The sequence below is a fragment of the Durio zibethinus genome, chromosome 16, assembly GCF_047325235.1.
Source record: "Durio zibethinus cultivar Kanyao isolate XHJ-2024 chromosome 16, ASM4732523v1, whole genome shotgun sequence".
NCBI classification, from domain to species: Eukaryota; Viridiplantae; Streptophyta; class Magnoliopsida; order Malvales; family Malvaceae; genus Durio; species Durio zibethinus.
In genome coordinates, this window is record NC_143177.1 from 20096133 (window position 1) to 20113285 (window position 17153).

The 17153-nt window shown below is 35.2% G+C and overlaps 2 protein-coding genes and 1 pseudogene across 2 annotated transcripts; 2 read left to right on the forward strand and 1 right to left on the reverse strand.

Annotated features, from left to right (window-relative positions):
* Nucleotides 1-8670: 8670 nt before the first annotated feature.
* Nucleotides 8671-9739, forward strand: LOC149514415 (uncharacterized). The gene is made up of 4 exons (XM_089744967.1): nt 8671-8814; nt 8909-9138; nt 9239-9449; nt 9647-9739. Exons 1-4 carry the CDS (start codon nt 8671-8673, stop codon nt 9737-9739), a joined length of 678 nt encoding a protein of 225 aa, XP_089601093.1.
* A 2110-nt stretch (nt 9740-11849) lies between these two features.
* On the reverse strand, nt 11850-13624 carry LOC149514416 (uncharacterized). Its single transcript, XM_089744968.1, has 5 exons — nt 13541-13624; nt 13009-13300; nt 12639-12704; nt 12506-12585; nt 11850-12101 (listed from the first exon to the last, which is right to left on the reverse strand). Exons 1-5 carry the CDS (start codon nt 13622-13624, stop codon nt 11850-11852), a joined length of 774 nt encoding a protein of 257 aa, XP_089601094.1.
* Nucleotides 13625-15010: 1386 nt separating this feature from the next.
* LOC111298330 (uncharacterized) lies at nt 15011-17041 on the forward strand (annotated as a pseudogene).
* The last annotated feature ends 112 nt before the right edge of the window (nt 17042-17153 follow it).

Here is a 17153-nt window from a genome sequence, read left to right on the forward strand (position 1 = left end):
ACTTTTTCAAAAATATAATTATCATTATATGTTTAATTATGACACAATCAGTGTTAGTAGTAAAGAAGCAAATATTGAATAGTAGAATATAATTTTGAAATTCTTGCTACTAAACCAATAGCAAAGAATGAACAAGCTTCATCATATGATACTTCTAGTGCTGATGATCAAATAAATCTAAAACCTCAAGTCCCTATTTTGCAACCAGTGGATAAAGCAAAAAAAAAGTATCAAAATATTTAATCCAAATATTGATGATATTTTACGTTTTCTAGATTTGCAAAATCCAGATCTTGTAGAACAACATTTACCTAATTTAAAAAATATATATTCTCACCTAAAAAAGGATGAGATAAAACAAATTTCAGAATCTGGCCAAACTAGTCAAATAAAACCAGAAGTTTCTATAATCGATTCGTTAAACAAACGAACAGTTGCTCAAGGTGGTACATATTTAGATTTAACCCGTGTTTCTGTCAAAGACTATGAAAAAACCATTAATGATTGGGCACAATCTATAGCTATTGTTGTCACAGGTTACAAAGATCAATGGAATAAAAAAAGATTCCTTAACTACTTTTGTGGCACATGGCAAGGTGATGTCCTTCAATTTCTCAAAAAATGGGAAGAAACAACTCTGGGAAACATTCAGAAAAACTCGCTTCTTGCAGCAGGCAACATACCTCAGCTTTTAAAAGATCTAACCCAGATTTTGAAAAATAAGTTTTGCGAGAATACAGAATCTTTAGATCAGAATCAAAAAGCATAAATTTTTTTTTCAAAATTAAAATTATGTGATATTAGAAATCTTGATGATTTCTCTAAAAGATATATTTTTGAATATCAAAAATTGGATAAAGAACATTCAAAATTTTGGTTACAATAATTTTTCTTAAAACTTCCCTCACCATAGGATGAGCTTTGTTCTCAAAATTACAATACTTATTTAGAAATTAAATTAAATCTTCTAACGCTATAAATCTAAACATAGAACTCTATGATACTTTTGGTTGTAGAATACACTACGTTCAGAGTTAAATTACAGAGCATTACCTCAAGCAAAAAGCTACTAAATAGGTAAAATCTAAACTTAGTTGCAAACAGTGTACTAAGATTTTAGAAAATGATTTAGAATTTGGTTGAAACAAACATTATATTCCTAGAAAAACTCGTTTTAAGAAAAAACAAAAATATTTTTGAAAAAAATGGAAACCTGAAAAAGTTGGTAAATCTACCAAGCCTAAAAAAGACAAATTTGTTGTTAAAAAGAAAAAAAATCTTCTAAACAAACTTGTAAATATTTTATTTGTGATCAAGAAGGTCACTATACAGATAGCTACCCTAACAAACGAAAAAATGCTAAAAAAATTATTAAAAAACTTGAAGAATGTTATTTTCAAATTTTTTTTGCCAATGAGTTATCAGATGATGAGATATATTATGAAGTCTTATCTAAAACTGATTATAGTTCCTCTTATGATGAGTCTGAATGTATTTTTATGATGAATACAGAATCTAACTAAGATAATGTTTCAATTATTTCTTCTACAAGTACAAACATTACAACAGAAAAACGTATAGTTAAACTAAAAAATGTGATGAGAAAAACTCATCATATTTCTAAAGAGAAAATCAAAGAATTACAACTCATCAAACCAAATGAGATTTACAAAACAAGTTGGTTTAAAAAATTTCAACCTTGGTTTAAATGCCATATAAAAAAACTATCTGGTGACACAGTTGCCAATGATTCTAAAACAGGATCAATGGAAATACCTCTTTTTACCAAACAGAAAATGAACCATTTTTTACGAAAATACCCTCAGGTTAAATATATACATATTGGTATGATTTAATTACCTATAAACAACTATTTCTTGCTTGCAAAGATATACCTATAATTGCTGTTTTAATGGACAATCGTTTTAAAAACCCTGCTAATGCTATAATTGGAGGGATCTAATCCAATTTAGCTACTGGTGTTGTTTTATTTAAAGTTAAACCAAACTATTTTATTTCAATTTTTTATGAAAATATTGAATAATGTTTATGTCTTCGTATCAAGATAATAAAATCTGATATTGAAGAAAAATCGCATGATCTTTCAATCAACTGGCCTGCAATTTATGAGTTTACAAATACTACAAATATTTCTATTAAACTGATAGACTTTAATATTATTGAACTTTTTGAACCAAATATTTTTGATTTTGAAATTAAACCAAAATTAGTCAAACTCGAAGACTTATCTGTCCCACAAGGATGGTGTCTCGAAGATATTTTAGAAAATACCTCTGAAAAACAAAAGATACCAAGTCTAGAATTTTTCTCATTAGGAAAAAACTTTTATTTTAAAAACCCTCAAACTTTAACCAATTTTAATCCAAACCTGGTTTTACCCCTTACTAATATTTTTTTATCATAAAAGAAATGATGATATTGAAAGTATATCTAGTAATCAATCTTTTTATACTCTTCTCAGAAGTTCTTTTTCAAGATTTCATAGTACAAACAGTGCAAAAAAATCTACAACGAGTAAACAGTATAAGCCATATAGGTAATTCTCAAATTCTTATATTTGCAGGAGATAATATATCTCAGCAAAATACAGGTGATAATCAATCCTATTATTATTCTGTTAATTCTATTTTAAATTCTCATACTTTTTTCTCTAGAACACCTAGAAATGAAGAAATAAAAATGTTTCATTTTATAAATAATTTTTGATTATTTGCACCTGAAACAATTTTATTCTCCAACAAGGATAGATATTATACTTTTGTGAAAGGTGATTTTCGCTTTCAGGATTATAAGCCATATAGTCTATATGTATTACTCGACACTGGAGCAATAATTTCAAGCTATCGCAATAATGCTTTACCCATAAATAAATGGCAACCAATGAAGCATCCTATCATCATAGTAGGTATAGATGGTAAGGAAACTATTGTTGGTTATAAAGCAAAAAATATTCCTATCTATTTTAATAATGTTATATTCATAATACCAAAAATATTATGTTTTCCTAACATGTATGGAGATATATTATTAGGAAATAATTTCTTATGAACTTATGTTCCATTTTCTATCTCCAATACTCATGTTACCCTTACAATTGATAAAAAATCAATTGAAATTCCTTTATTACAAGAACATGAGCATATTTGTGACAAAAATTTTCAACCAGAAATATTAACAAATGCTATAAAAGTAATCAATGAAAAATATTGGCTTTATAAGATTTTGCAGGAAAACTTCAGTGAACAACCATTGAAGCTTTGACAAAGAAGTCCAAGATACTGCAAGCTTACTCTTTACAATCCAAAAGAGATTGATTATAAGAGTAAAGCCCATAATTTATACCAAACAAAACATAGATGAATTTGAAATTCAGATTTCAAAACTGCTAAACAAAGGCTTGATAGAACCAACTACCAGTCCACATTCTATCCCAGCATTCATGGTAAGAAACCATTCAAAGATCAAACAAGGTAAACCCCGTATGGTTATCAATTATAAGAAATTAAATCAAAATCTTGTATTTGATGGCTATTTTATCCCTCATAAAGATGTTTTAATAAATTTAACAAAAAATGCTAAATATTTTTTAAAATTTGATTGTAAATCCGATTTTTGGCAAATCATGCTTAAACTTGAATCTAAACTTTTAACTGCTTTTAGTGCACCAATAGGCCATTACCAATGGACTGTTATGCCTTTCGGTCTATGCAATATACCACAAATATTTCAACAATGGATGGACACTATTTTTAGCAAACATAACCAATTTTACAGTGTATATATTGATGATATACTTGTTTTCTCTAATACAATAGATGAGCACAGGAAACACCTGACTATTATTGCTCAAGAATTTATTTTACATGGTATTATTTTAAATCCCAGAAAGGTTGAACTTGAAAAAATAAAAATTAAATTTCTTGGTCTCAATCTATCTATTAATGGATTAACATTACAGGATCATATTATCTCTAAGATCAAGGAGTTTTCAGAAGAACTGGATAATATCAAAAAACTGTAACAATTTCTAGGTATTATTAATTATGGCAGATAATTTTTTTAAAATCTTTCTAAAAAGAAAAGCCTTCTTTTACGTAAATTACGTAAAGATACTAATTTTGTCTGGACAACAACAGACTCTGATATTATTAAATAAATCAAATCAGAGCTAACTTATATTTCTAAATTTTATCTGCCTAAATAGAGAGATTTACTGATATTAGAGACAAATGCTAGTGAAGAATATTGGGGATGTGTCTTTAAAGTAAAAAATCTTCATCAAAAGGATGAATTGATTTGTGGTTATAATTCTGGTAAATTTAAACCAAATGAAATTAATTATATTATTTATGAAAAAAATTGCTAGCCATAAAAAATAGTGTACAACGATTTTAGGTAAATAACCAGATAGTCAGAGATTTCCTAAAAAATAGAAAACTCTTAAACAACCCAAGAAGAATCACGTGGTGTAAGTTTCTTTGTCAATACAACTTTCTTATTGAGTTTATCAACTCTGATAAAAATATTTTAGCTGATTTTCTGAGCAAGCCAAATGGATCGAGGTAAAACACCTCAGGAAAATCTTGGAGAATAAAGAATTATAAAGAAGAAGCAATCTAAAAAAGGTTTTTCTTTCTCTTCGTCTTTAACCTCAGTTTTTCCATGATCTCTTAGTTTTTTTGCAAATCCAACCCAAGATTTGGATTCTACAATGATCCTAACTAATGATTATTTTTCTATCAACCTCACAATTTTTGACCACCATACATGCCATCTCCTCTGAGATTTCAACATATTTCCACAGTTTGCTCAAGACCAAATCAATGGACACCTATGAGCTATTCAAAAATAATTTCCTATAGAAAAATTGTTGAAAGAAATAAAAGTTTTTGGCCCAGAAATCAAATATTTTTATAATCATGGACTTGAATCACGAGTATATGATTTACTAAACAATATTTGGAAATCCCATATCTCAAAAAACAAATCTGGTTTTTGAAAATGGATGACTAAACTAGCTGAATTTCTAGTCAAACAGGCTGATGAAATTCAAAAGTTTAAAGAAATAGCTTTCCAAAGTCTTCTTTCCACTAATCTACTAAAACAACAAGATATTGATTTCTTTGTTTTGGAAGAAAATCAGTACAATGTTCAAGAAATAAACAATTTCTTGGATCTATATATTTTGTAAATTATAACTTTCCTCAGCTAAACAAGCTTAAGAGAATTCTCCTTTTTGAAAAAGCTACTCAATTGCTAACTAAGGAATTATTTCAACAAATAAATCTTTCTATTCAAAAGACTACAAAAAATCTATTAGTCAAAATTTTTTTTGAATATTATTATTCTCTATATATTCATACTACTATTACAAGATATCAAATTCCAAAAATCAAATTTCATCTCAACCATGAACCTTTCGATGTAACAAGTATTGAATTCGGTTTAATTGGTCAAATCCTTGTATAAAACTTTCTTTTGATTTGATCAAAGATTTTTTCACCCTTTTTAAACACCATATCCATCAAACTGTAAAAAATAATAACCATTTTTATTATATCCATTTTACTATAATCAGCTTTATTGGAACCTTTCAAAGAGAAATATTTTTTCAACCTTACCAAATCTAAAAAATTTGAAAATACCTTTCTGGACCTCTCTTAAATCCAACCACAGACGGCCTAGAAAATCGAAAAATCTAAACAAATTTGTTACCAAATTCTCCAATTCTGCTCAATACCAATTCCAAACAGGAATAGAAAATGATGGAGAAATCTCAATATTTATTTAATTTAGCCATCAGAGTATGTTTTCTCAAAGCCACAGTCTGGACAGATAGAAGACGAATTACTACTTATAATTATTACGGACCATATGATATACCAATCAGAGATAGCAATCCAGAAGCACTGAAACTTCTTCAAAACCTATCTCAGATGAAAAATATAGATCATCCACAAGAAATACTCTTCTAATACTAAGAATGATAGAAAATGTGGAATCAATCCAAATCCAATTCTTCACATTATCACCAAACTCTAGATGAAGAAGGTGTAGAACTCCAAAATCTGGATAATGTAATGGAATGATAATTCTAATTCAGAATATCCTGTAGAAATTCTAAGTAGGAATTAGCTGATCTAAGCTATCGACACAAAAGGACAAAGCTATTCAGAATTAAAGACTAGCAGTACTGTAACAGTTATTGTTCTCGATAAAAAGTTCTGTAACAGTCACTGTAGCAAAAAGCCATTCTAAAAGACAGAGACCTGCCATCGAAAATACTATAGTAAGTTACCGTAGTAGTTACTGTAGATAAAATTTTACTGTATATTGTAGCGACAACTGTCATAGTTACTGTTCATATTTTGGTTATAAATATGTACCTTAGTAATAGGCAAAATGAGGCTCTTCGGTCACTTTTATCTCTTCTATTCCTCTTTCACTTTTCTCTTTGAGACCATCCTCTACTACTTGTAATTTAATATTTTTTATTTCCTTTAGATCCTTTTTGCACCCTCTGTGAGGCTCTTCGATCACTCCTATCTCTTCCATTCCTCTCTCACTTTCCTCTTTGAGACCATCCTCCACTACTTGTAATTTATATTCTCTATTTCCTTTAGATCATTTTCGGATTATTTTTCTATCAACCTCACAATTTTTTACTACCATACATGCCATATCCTCTGAGATTTCAAACAGATTTCTCACAGTTTGCTTAAGACCCAAATCAATGGACACCCATGAGCTATTCAGAAATAGTTTTCTCTACAAAAAAAATGTTGAAAGAAACAAAAGTTTTTGGCCTAGAAATCAAAGATTTTTATAATCTTGGACTTGAACCACGAGTCTATGATTTATTAAACAATATTTAGAAATCATATCTCTCAGAAAACAAATTTAGCTTTCGAAAGGGGATGATCAAACTAGCTAAATTTCTAGTCAAACAGGCTGGATAAAATTCAAAAGTTTAAAGAAACAGCCTTTCAAAGCCTTTCTTCCACTAATTTGCTAAAACAACAAGATATTTATTTCTTTGCTTTGAAAGAAAATCAATACAGTGTTCAGGAAATAAATAATTTCTGGGATCTATGTGAATATTTTGTAAATTATAATTCTTTTTAGCTAAACAAGCTTAAAAAGATTCTTTTTTTTTTAAAAAGCTACTCAATTCCTGACCAATGAATTATTTCAACAAATAAATCTTTCTATTCAAAAGACTACAAAAAACTTGTTATTCGAAAAATTTTCTGAATATTATTATTCTCTATATATTCATACTACTATTACAGGAGACCAAATTCCAAAAATCAAAATTTGTCTCAACCATGAACCTTTCGATGTAGTAAACATTGAATTCGGTTTAGTTGGTCAAATCCTTGTACAAAACTTTTCTTTTGGTTTGATAAAAGATTTTTTCAACTTTGTTAAACACCAAATCCATCAAATTGCAAAAAATAGTAACAATTTTTATTATCCATTTTACTATTAGAATCAGAAAACCCAAAATAGGGTCTGGCCATATGTATGCAGCAATACGAAAAACTGGTGTTTAAGCTAACTCGCTGCTTGCTGGTGATCTCTCCGGCCACAAGTAATAAGAAGCAACACTGAAAACTAGTGTTTTGGTTGACTCTCTGCTTGCCGGTGATTGCTTTGGCTACAAGTATCGTCCTTCATGATATAAGTAAACCTTCTCGGTCATTCACTCATTCTGACAACGTTAGGCATGACTACTAGGTTTCTTTATACTTTGGCCAAAGCTCCTGCTAGGATAGTGTTGTTTTTGAATTAGGAAGCTTTTCATGTCGGTGCCTCAGGTTTAAAACTGTTAAGAATGCACAATATAATGAATCTAAAAAATGAGAAATCTTTTAATAATGATGAATTTATTTTACACAGGAGCCGTGGATGATTAAAAAATATCGTGAATTGTAGATGTTTGTTTCTTATCAAGCTCTGAACTGGAAGAAAGAAATGAAGTCCTATGAAGGCTTTTTCTAGTAAGCAATCAGGATTCAGGATTCAGGAAAGCGAAAGTTCTAGAAGAGGATTTGTGATGCTTCAATTGCTTTATGTCCCTGTTTCGGACGTACTGTAATGAATGGGAAGCTAATATCATATCTTTTGGATCAATCATGCCAAGAATAAAAAATTTTCTTTTACAAAAGAAACCACGGCCTGAATCCACTTCCACCCAAACCACAATCTCCGGTGAACTCACCTTCATCCGATTCGAGTTACAACCTTCAAAGAATTCACTTCCACTTGAGCTACAACCTCCGACGAACCCACAACCTCTAAAATCCCACCCCCAAGTAAACCCACCACCTCCAAAAAAAAAAAAAACCCACATCTTTAAATTTAACTCTCACAAAACCCTGTTTTTTAAATTGAGAACAATGATAACGTGAAAAGAAACTACATGCCAATTCTCCACTGAATGTTTAGTCTTGACAGACTGAGATAGTACAGTACAACGGGGCATAAGGTCTTGTTCCATTTCAGTTGAGTTACTAGAACAGCAGCCTTCGCCATTAGTACCGTACAGACAACTCGATCAAGATTATTGATGAGACATAATTCAGTTCAGAATACAAAACAAAAGAAGGAAAAGCTAACACACAAAACTGGGAAGAGGATTCGTTCATGAAGTTGTCGACGGTGGCACCGTGGCAATATGCATTTGACCCAAATTGTCTGGTCTGCTCCAACTCTAGAGTGGCACGAGGTTTTCTCATGCCTTTCTCACGTGTCCAATTAGAAAGACGCAGCCATGACTACAACGGTAACGTTTTATTATGTTAGTTAACAGAAAAAGGGGGTTTTGGCCTCTGTTCTGCTCGCCTTGTTCTCCTTCCTTCTCTTTGAGCTTCTTCTCCAAAAGCAAAAACTGATGTGGTACCTATGCGTATTTTACCACAGACTGCTGGATTACAGGAAACCAGAATTTGAGTCTCTAACTGATCTATTCGGAGCTTTTGGAGACAAACAGAGCCCCGATTTCCGTACCCAGAAGAGGCTTTTAAAATGGCGGATTCCTAAAGACCACCAGTCCACCACCCTCACTCCCCTTTCTATTTCGTTAATTTACCTTCCGAAGACGTTGCCAGGAACGTCGCAAATCGAAGTGCTACTTCCTTTGTTCTCTTTTCTGTCACTACTAAAATGGGTTTTCATAATTGAAATCTGAGACCCTTTTTTGGGGACATTGTAGGTATATCGTGTGGGGAATTTATGAACTTTGGGGTGAAGGAAGTGGCTATGAGCGACTTGAAGAGGCTGTGAAAAGCTATACAGATGAACGGATGTTGCCATATTTGGCGTCTGAAAGTACATTTAAGATTACTGTTGATAGTTTTGGGAAGATTAAGAGCCTTCAGGAACAGAATGAACGTATTCGGGGACTCTTATATATCTCTTTCAAGGTTTGGTTCTTAATATGATTTTGTTGATCATGAAGTTTGCATTGCGTAACCAATTTCTTTGGAACAGTAAAAGCCATAACGGGGGAATGTAATAATAGGGAAAAATGGTTATAGAAAATGTTGTCAAATCGGTTTCTGCTAGTTTTTCTTTTTTTGGTCACATTTGCTAATGGTAACACTAATCAACATGTTTGCAGGGTCGAGTTAATTTAAAGAAACCAGATCACAATTTTTGGCCCACGGAAACTGAGGACAATGCAACTAATAATGGGCTTCCACCAGTTGTATAAAGGAGAATATTTTTCGGGAGGGCAATTGGTGGAGCAGACAGGAGACTTATACCCACGTATCAATTGAAAAGGCCAACTTATCTTGGCCCGACAGCAATGGATGCGGATATGGCTTTCTTAATGGCCAATCAAAGCATAGGTTGCGTGTCATGTACTAGAGTTTCTCTCAACAAGTAATAGATCGTACAATATTTAAATGAACATTTTTATCTAAGTCAGTCACCATTAGTTCGATATTTGAACAAATAATCATGAGTTACAGTTAATCTCAAGCGTACACAAGAAGACGCATTTATATCGAGATCAATCTGAAGCATACATAAGAAGACACATTCACATCGAGAAAAAGAAAAATACATCAATGCAATATTCGGGATATTCAAATCGAAGGTGTATTTTATTATAATCGAGAATAGTACATCGAAACTTCCCACCATCACCAGGGCCAAGAGGTAGCCCTTAGCGGATGACCTACGCCCGTATCGTGACCGGTGAGACAGCCCAACAGCACGCTGCCCGTTCACCCCCTAAAGAGCCTAAGAGATTTTAAAGCTATGTTACCACTAACCATTACAATGTTTGAAATGAGGACACTTTTTCTAGCACAAGAGATCTACCATTCTCCATTGACACCTCTATCTGGTTATGGCCCTATACAAGGTTGGCTCATGACATCCTCTCCCACCTATTCTATCGACGTCCTCGTCGACTTGCTGGCTTGAAATTTTTCAATCTTTCTCTTGAATCTTCGGAGGTCGTGTTCCTTTTCCCAATTGGTTTTTTCTAGTCCTAATCTCTCCCAATTCACTAAATATTCACGAACTAGTCTTCGAGATACCTTAGTTTTCCTGTCGGCTAAGATCTCTTCGACTCGATGCTCTGAGGGTGGCTTTATGGTGATGGTGGCTCTGATTGGCTCTTTTCGGCTAGCATCTGTAGGATCTGCATGAAAAGGTTTCAGGTTACTCACATGAAATACTGGATGCACCTTCATCCACTTTAATGGATTGACTTTGTAAGAAGCATTCCTTACCTTGGAAAGGATCTTCATTGGACCCTCATAGTTACGCACTAATCTATGATCTCTCTTCCTCAAGAACCTGGTTTGTTCAGGGACTAGTCGAACAAAAACCAAATCACCAGCTTGGAATTGTTGCGCCCTACGACCTTTGTCTGCCCATTTCTTCATTCACTTCGATGCCTTTTCCAGGTAGGCTTATGCAATCTTAGTGTTTTGTTTCCACTCCTTGTCGATGTTGAAGGCTCTCGGATTCTTCCCTCTATATTGCTCCAAGAAAGTATGGGGTACCTTTGGTAATTGTTCGATGACCACCTCAAATGGGCTCTTGTTAGTGGAAAAGCTTTTATTGGAATTAAAGCAAAGCTGAGCAACGTCTAATAAAAAAGGCCAATTATTCTGATTTGCTTGAACAAAATGCCTTAAGTATTCCTCTAGAAATCCATTGAATCGTTTCGTTTGACCGTCGGTTTGAAGGTGGTAGCTTGAGGAGATGTTGAGTTGGCACCCCAATATCTTAAAAAATTCTCTCCAGAAGGATCCCGTGAATCTCGGATCTCTATCACTTATAATGTTTTAAAGGAGGCCCCAATATTTGATCACATGTTTAAACAGTAGTCGAGCTATGTCTTCCGCAGTACAATACTTTTAGGTGGAAATGAATGTGATGTACTTAGAGAAACGATCAATCACTATCAAAATAGCTCTAAGATCACCAACCTTGGGAAGGCCCGAAATGAAATCGAGAGAGATGCTTTCCCATGGTCTAACGGGCACCGATAGTGATTCAAGCATGCCTACAGGTTTCTTTTTTTCAACTTTGTTTTATTGGCAGATGAGGTAAGTCTTTGTATAGTCTATCACATCTTATTGCATGTGAGACCAATAGTATCCATGTTTCAATAAAACCAAAATACGTTGCTAGCTCGGATGTTCGACCCATAGTGTGTCATGGCATTCTCTCATCAGCATCTGTCTCAAACCTCCTACTCTTGGCATAAACAATCGGGGCCCCTTGGTCCACAAGACCCCATTTTCTTGTCAGAAGTACTTTGACTTCTCTTTTTCAACTAGCTTCAAAATGGCATTGGCCTACGGGTCCTTCCCTAAATGATCTTTAATTAACTTACGAATGTCTATCATGACTTTACTAGCCGCCATTGGGGTAATTCTTCTAAGGGCTGTTAACTCTATTCGTCTACTCAATGCATCGGCCACTTGGTTGGTCTTTCCAACGGTGTGCTCAAAAAAAAAGTTGAACTCCGTTAAAAATTCTTGCCATCTAGCTTGTTTTGTTGTAAGCCTTGGTTGGGTGAGAAAATGGCTAACGGTCGCATTGTCTGTCTTTACGACAAAGTGTGAACCCAACAAATAATGTCGCCAAACCTTTAGGCAGTACACTACCGTCAAGAGCTCTTTTTCTTAGGCCGTATATTTACTCTCAGCTTCACTTAACTTTTTACTTTCAAATGCTATTTGGTGACATTATTGTAAAAGCACGCTCCCAATAGCGAAATCAGATGCATTCGTCTAACTTCGAAAGGCTTTTCAATGTCAGGAAGAGCTAAGATAGGATCATTCATAATAGCATCATTCAATCTCTCAAAGGCCTCTTGGCACTCATTTGTCCAACACCATTTATGGTCCTTTTTCAATAGCTATGTGAGGGCCGTGGTCTTGCGAGAGTACCATTCTATAAATCTTCTATAGTAGTTGGTTAATCCCAAAAATGAGTGAAGTTCACTAACATTCTTCGGTGTTATCCACTCTTTGATAGCCCTAACCTTTTTCATATCCATTCGAATGTGGCCACATTTGACAATGTGACCTAAAAAGTGGATTTGGGTATGAGCAAAGGTACATTTCTCATTTTTCACATACAACTAGTGGTCTTGTAATCTTTGAAACATCCGACGTAAGTGTTCTTGATGTTCTTCCAGAGTAGAACTATATACCATTATGTCATCTAAATAGATTACTACAAATTTGTCTAGATAGTCATGGAACATTTGATTGGTTAATCCAAAGGACATAACAAGAAATTCAAATGCGCCATACCGCGTTATACAAGTGGTCTTTGGCTCATCTCTCTCAGTGATTCTGACCTGATGGTAGCCAAATCTCATGTCCAATTTAAAAAAGCACTTGGCCTGGCTTAGTTGATCAAACAAATCTGTTATAAGAGGGATAAGATATTTGTTTCTCATGGTGACTTTGTTTAGGGCCTTATAGTCAACATATAATCACAAACTTTCATCATGCTTCTTCTGAAATAGCATTGGCGCTCCAAAAAGAGCCTTTGATGGTCTAATGAATCCGACCTGTAGAAGCTCATCTAACTGTTTCCTTAGTTTAGTCAACTCTGACAGGATCATGCGATAAAGGGCTCTAGCAGGGGGTTTGACTCTTGGAAAGAGCTCAATTTCATGGTTCACAGCTCTTTGAGGAGGTAGAACCTTAGGCACCATCCTTGGCATCACCTCTTTGAATTTTTCTAACATTTTTTTCATGCCATCAGGTATCAGTTCCACTTCTAACCCTTCCTTGTAAATCGATATGGCCACAAAATAGGGTTCCCCTCTCTTTACCCCTTTCTTGAACTGTAAAGATGAGATCATTTTCTTTTCATTCTTTGGCAAGATAGTGGCCGGCATCACACATGAGTGTTCCCTTAAAAATAACAAGCAATTAGCGACAAGGATAGGGATCACTTTAGCCAACATTATGAAGTCCAATTCGAGGACGACATCAAAGTCATCCATGGGGGAAACTGTAAAGTCTACCTTCCCTTCCCATGGCCCTAACTTGGTTATCACACTTTTGGAGCTTCCACTGATTGCAAAGGCTGGCAAATTGATCGCCTTCATTCGCCCGTAGTCTTTGCTAACCTAAAAACCACACATTTTTGCTTCTTTTGGTGTGATGAAGGTATCGATTGCACCTGTGTCTACCATGGCCCTGGTGACCTTCTCATTGATCATTAAGTTCACATACATCAAGCTTCTACCCTGCTCTTTCTTTATCGTGTTCAGTTAGGTGTGGAGGGCATTGAAGAACCTTATTGAACCCATCTTGGCTGGCTCCTCTTCAACTTCTTCAATGATCTTTGATGCTTTTGTGAATTTTTAAGACGAGGCTCTTAAAGCATTAAGGGCTTCTCTGTGTGGGCATTCGACCACCTGATACGGCCCCTTACATAGGAAAAAGCTAGTGGTTACCTAAGCCTGAAATTCACTACATTGTTTTCCTTAGGTTGGGTACCATCTCGACCAAAGGACCTCATGTCTGATCCCCCATTGAAGGGTCGATCTATTCTAGTCATCTTTCTCCCACTTTCCAAGTTAAAGTTACTGCCAACTGATGGAGGATTTTTTTTCGTTTTGAGGAGCCATCATTATAATTATGGAGACGTTTAGCTATAGCCATGGCTGTAGCCACGTCTTGCACTTTTTATCTTTATAGTTCTATCCTAACCTAAGGCTTGAGGCCCTCAAGGAAATAAAACATCATGTCCTTTTCGGACATGTCTCGAATATCCAATATTATGGTAGAAAAATTCCTCACAAACTCTCGCACTGTTCCTGTTTGCACCAATTCTTGAAGTTTCCTTCAAGCCATATATTCCACATTCTTAGGGAAGAACTGATTTTTCAATTCCTATTTTAGGTCCATCCAAGTCTTAATCGGGCACTCGTTATTGATAAACTTGGAATGCCACCATAGCTTGGCATCCCCTGTGAGGTACATCAACGCCATTGCTACCGTATCTTCCTCTGAATCCGTGTGTATAGCTCAGAAGTGTTGTTCCATGTCAAACAGGAAGTTTTCAAGCTCATTGGCATCTCTTGCCCCCTTATAGCATCGAAGCTCCGGCACCTTAGCCCTTTTTCCCCTTTCCGTCGAGCTCGAACTCAATCTGACCACAGCCATTTGTATGATGCTCACTTGTGCTCTGAGCTTTTCAAATTCCTTTTGGAGAACATTCAAAGCATCTTTAGCCTCCTCGCCCACGTTATGTAGAGTATCGGACAACTCTCGCTAGGTTGTCTCGATCTCCCTCAATCAATCCTTAGTCACCATGTGAGCTTTCAATGCGGCCATCGCGGCCTCAAGCTCCTCAAGTCTCTGTTGATAATTGGGTCTACCACTTGTGGCCATCTCATCAATTTTTTAGCACTTCTCAACCGTGCTCTGATACCACATGTCATGGACTAGGCTTTCTCTCAACAAGCAATAGACCGTGTGGCACTTGAATGGACGCTCCCACACAAGTCAGTTACCACTAGTTCGATATCTAAACAAATAACCATAAGCCACAGTTAGTCCCAAGCGTACACAAAAAGACGTATTCATATCGAAATCAATCTCAACCACACACAAAAAGGTACATTCACATCGTGAAAAAAAAAACACATCAAGGCAACATTCGGGACATTCGAATCATAGGTGTATTTTATTATAATCAAGAATAGTACATTGGGACTTCCCACCATCGCCAGGGCCAGGGGTAGCCCTTGGCGGATGGGCTAGGCCTGTATCGCGACTAGTGAGACAGCCCAACAGTACGCTGCCCGTTCACCCCCTAAAGAGCCTAAGAGATTTTAGAGCTATGCTACCACTAACCATTACAATGTTTGAAATGTGGACACTTTTCCTAGCACAAGAGATCTACCCTCCCCTGGCACCTCTATCCGGTCATGACCCTATACAAGGTTGACTCATGACACTGCGCATGGGAAATTTGTTTGTGACCCTTCTGTTGACACGGGGAGTATTCTTGCTGCTCCTCACTTTGGAGCAATGACAATGGTTTTGCATTTTCTTGCTTTTGTCTGAGTTATTCATTCACCCAATGCCTTTCTCTTGGAAATCATATGAGCGACCTGTGTGCAGTAACTTTGGTCTAATGACAATTGCTTGAATTCGTTCAGGGTGCAGGTTTTGACATCAGAGTAGTGCGTGATGGGTGTGTCCCTGACTATAAAGTCTGGAGCAACTTCAAACAGGTGAATGTGCAACATAACAAGCAATTCTTTTTTTGTTTTATTTTCTCTGCATGAGATTGTATGCTCATTTGCTACTTTGTAGGGTGGATTGCCAATGCCAATTGCTTTGTTGAGGGCAGATAACAACCTTCCTCCTTGGCGTCCAGGAATAGAAGAGGTAATTTCTTGTAAAACTGCTTGCTGTTGAACATGTTATTGTATTCTTAATTGTTTTGAATTTGATAGGTGTACTTCGATTAACATTTTTTTCTTTTGAATTTGTTCAGCTGTTATGATTCCTTATCTCATTCCTGTCGGTATTGTTTTGATTGAAACACGCACACACACTCATTGCATTAGCTGGTACCTTTGCTTAATTTGCTATGTCATTGTAATGGAGCATTGGTGTGATCTGATACAGCCCGAGAAAGGAGGGCCCAAGTTTCGAAGCTTCTGAAAAAAAAAATTAGTTATTGAGGGACAATTGCAAAGCAACAATTAAATGCCTAGAAAGGATTATTTGAAGTTTTAGAAGAGATCATTGCGGTTTGTTTACTGTCACCTATTTCTGCGTCTTCTTTGATTTTTAAGTATTCTTTCTTGCTTTTGCATAGGTGTTTGATGCAATAATTTGTGATCCCTCATATGGAGTTCGAGCTGGTCACTGGTGGATGCAAGTCTGGTGGCCGAAAATTTGTTAAGGGGGTTGTGGGCTCTTAGACTGTTCCTGACGACAAAAGAGCAGACCATATACCATCAACTGCAACTTATAGCTTAGTTGAGTGTGTGCGTGACTTGCTTGACCTTGCTGCTAGGATGCTTGTAATGGGTGGCTGGCTCGTGTTCTTCTATCCTGTGTTGAGAAAGATGGTTCTGTGGAAGACAATTTCCCAGAGCATCCATGTTTCAAGTTGGTTGCCACTTCTTAACTGAAATGAACTCAGCTCACAAATCACGATACAGTCGCGTTTTACTCACCATGGTGAAGACATCCTCGTACACTGTGGAACTTGCTCAGCTAGGATATAACATTTGGAGTTCAAGGAGAATCATGTCAAGTGGTTAGAAGATGGTAATCTTTACTCTTCTGTTTTCAGTCCAGCGGATACTGAATCAGGCGATTCAAAAGCAAGTAAAGAATCAAAGCCCAAATACAGAGGGAAATATAGTCTTGCAGCTGTTTTGGGTTCATTAGGAGGTTTATGAACCCTTTTACTTCAATATTGTGGTTACTCATCTGTCATTCATGTTTTTAGTCTGAATGATCGAAGAATTTTTCATTGTTCTCTTATCAATCTTATCAATGTTATCACGATCGTCAATAATGAAAAGCAGACAAAATGGAGTATTTAAAAATGGAATATCACATCACAATATCATGTCTTCTTTAAATATTTTAATTTTCTGCAAC

What these genes read in the sequence shown, in the direction of transcription:
- LOC149514415 (XM_089744967.1), top strand. Translation starts at nt 8,671, where the DNA reads ATGAAGTTGTCGACGGTGGCACCGTGGCAATATGCATTTGACCCAAAT. An exon ending in CCGAAGACGTTGCCAGGAAC is followed by an intron (nt 9,139 to 9,238) that starts GTCGCAAATCGA and finishes GGGACATTGTAG; the next exon opens with GTATATCGTGTGGGGAATTT. An exon ending in TCTTATATATCTCTTTCAAG is followed by an intron (nt 9,450 to 9,646) that starts GTTTGGTTCTTA and finishes ACATGTTTGCAG; the next exon opens with GGTCGAGTTAATTTAAAGAA.
- LOC149514416 (XM_089744968.1), bottom strand. Translation starts at nt 13,624, where the DNA reads ATGAAGGCGATCAATTTGCCAGCCTTTGCAATCAGTGGAAGCTCCAAA. An exon ending in TAGGGCCATGGGAAGGGAAG is followed by an intron (nt 13,301 to 13,540) that starts GTAGACTTTACA and finishes TCGATTTACAAG; the next exon opens with GAAGGGTTAGAAGTGGAACT. An exon ending in TCAGAAGAAGCATGATGAAA is followed by an intron (nt 12,705 to 13,008) that starts GTTTGTGATTAT and finishes AATGGTATATAG; the next exon opens with TTCTACTCTGGAAGAACATC.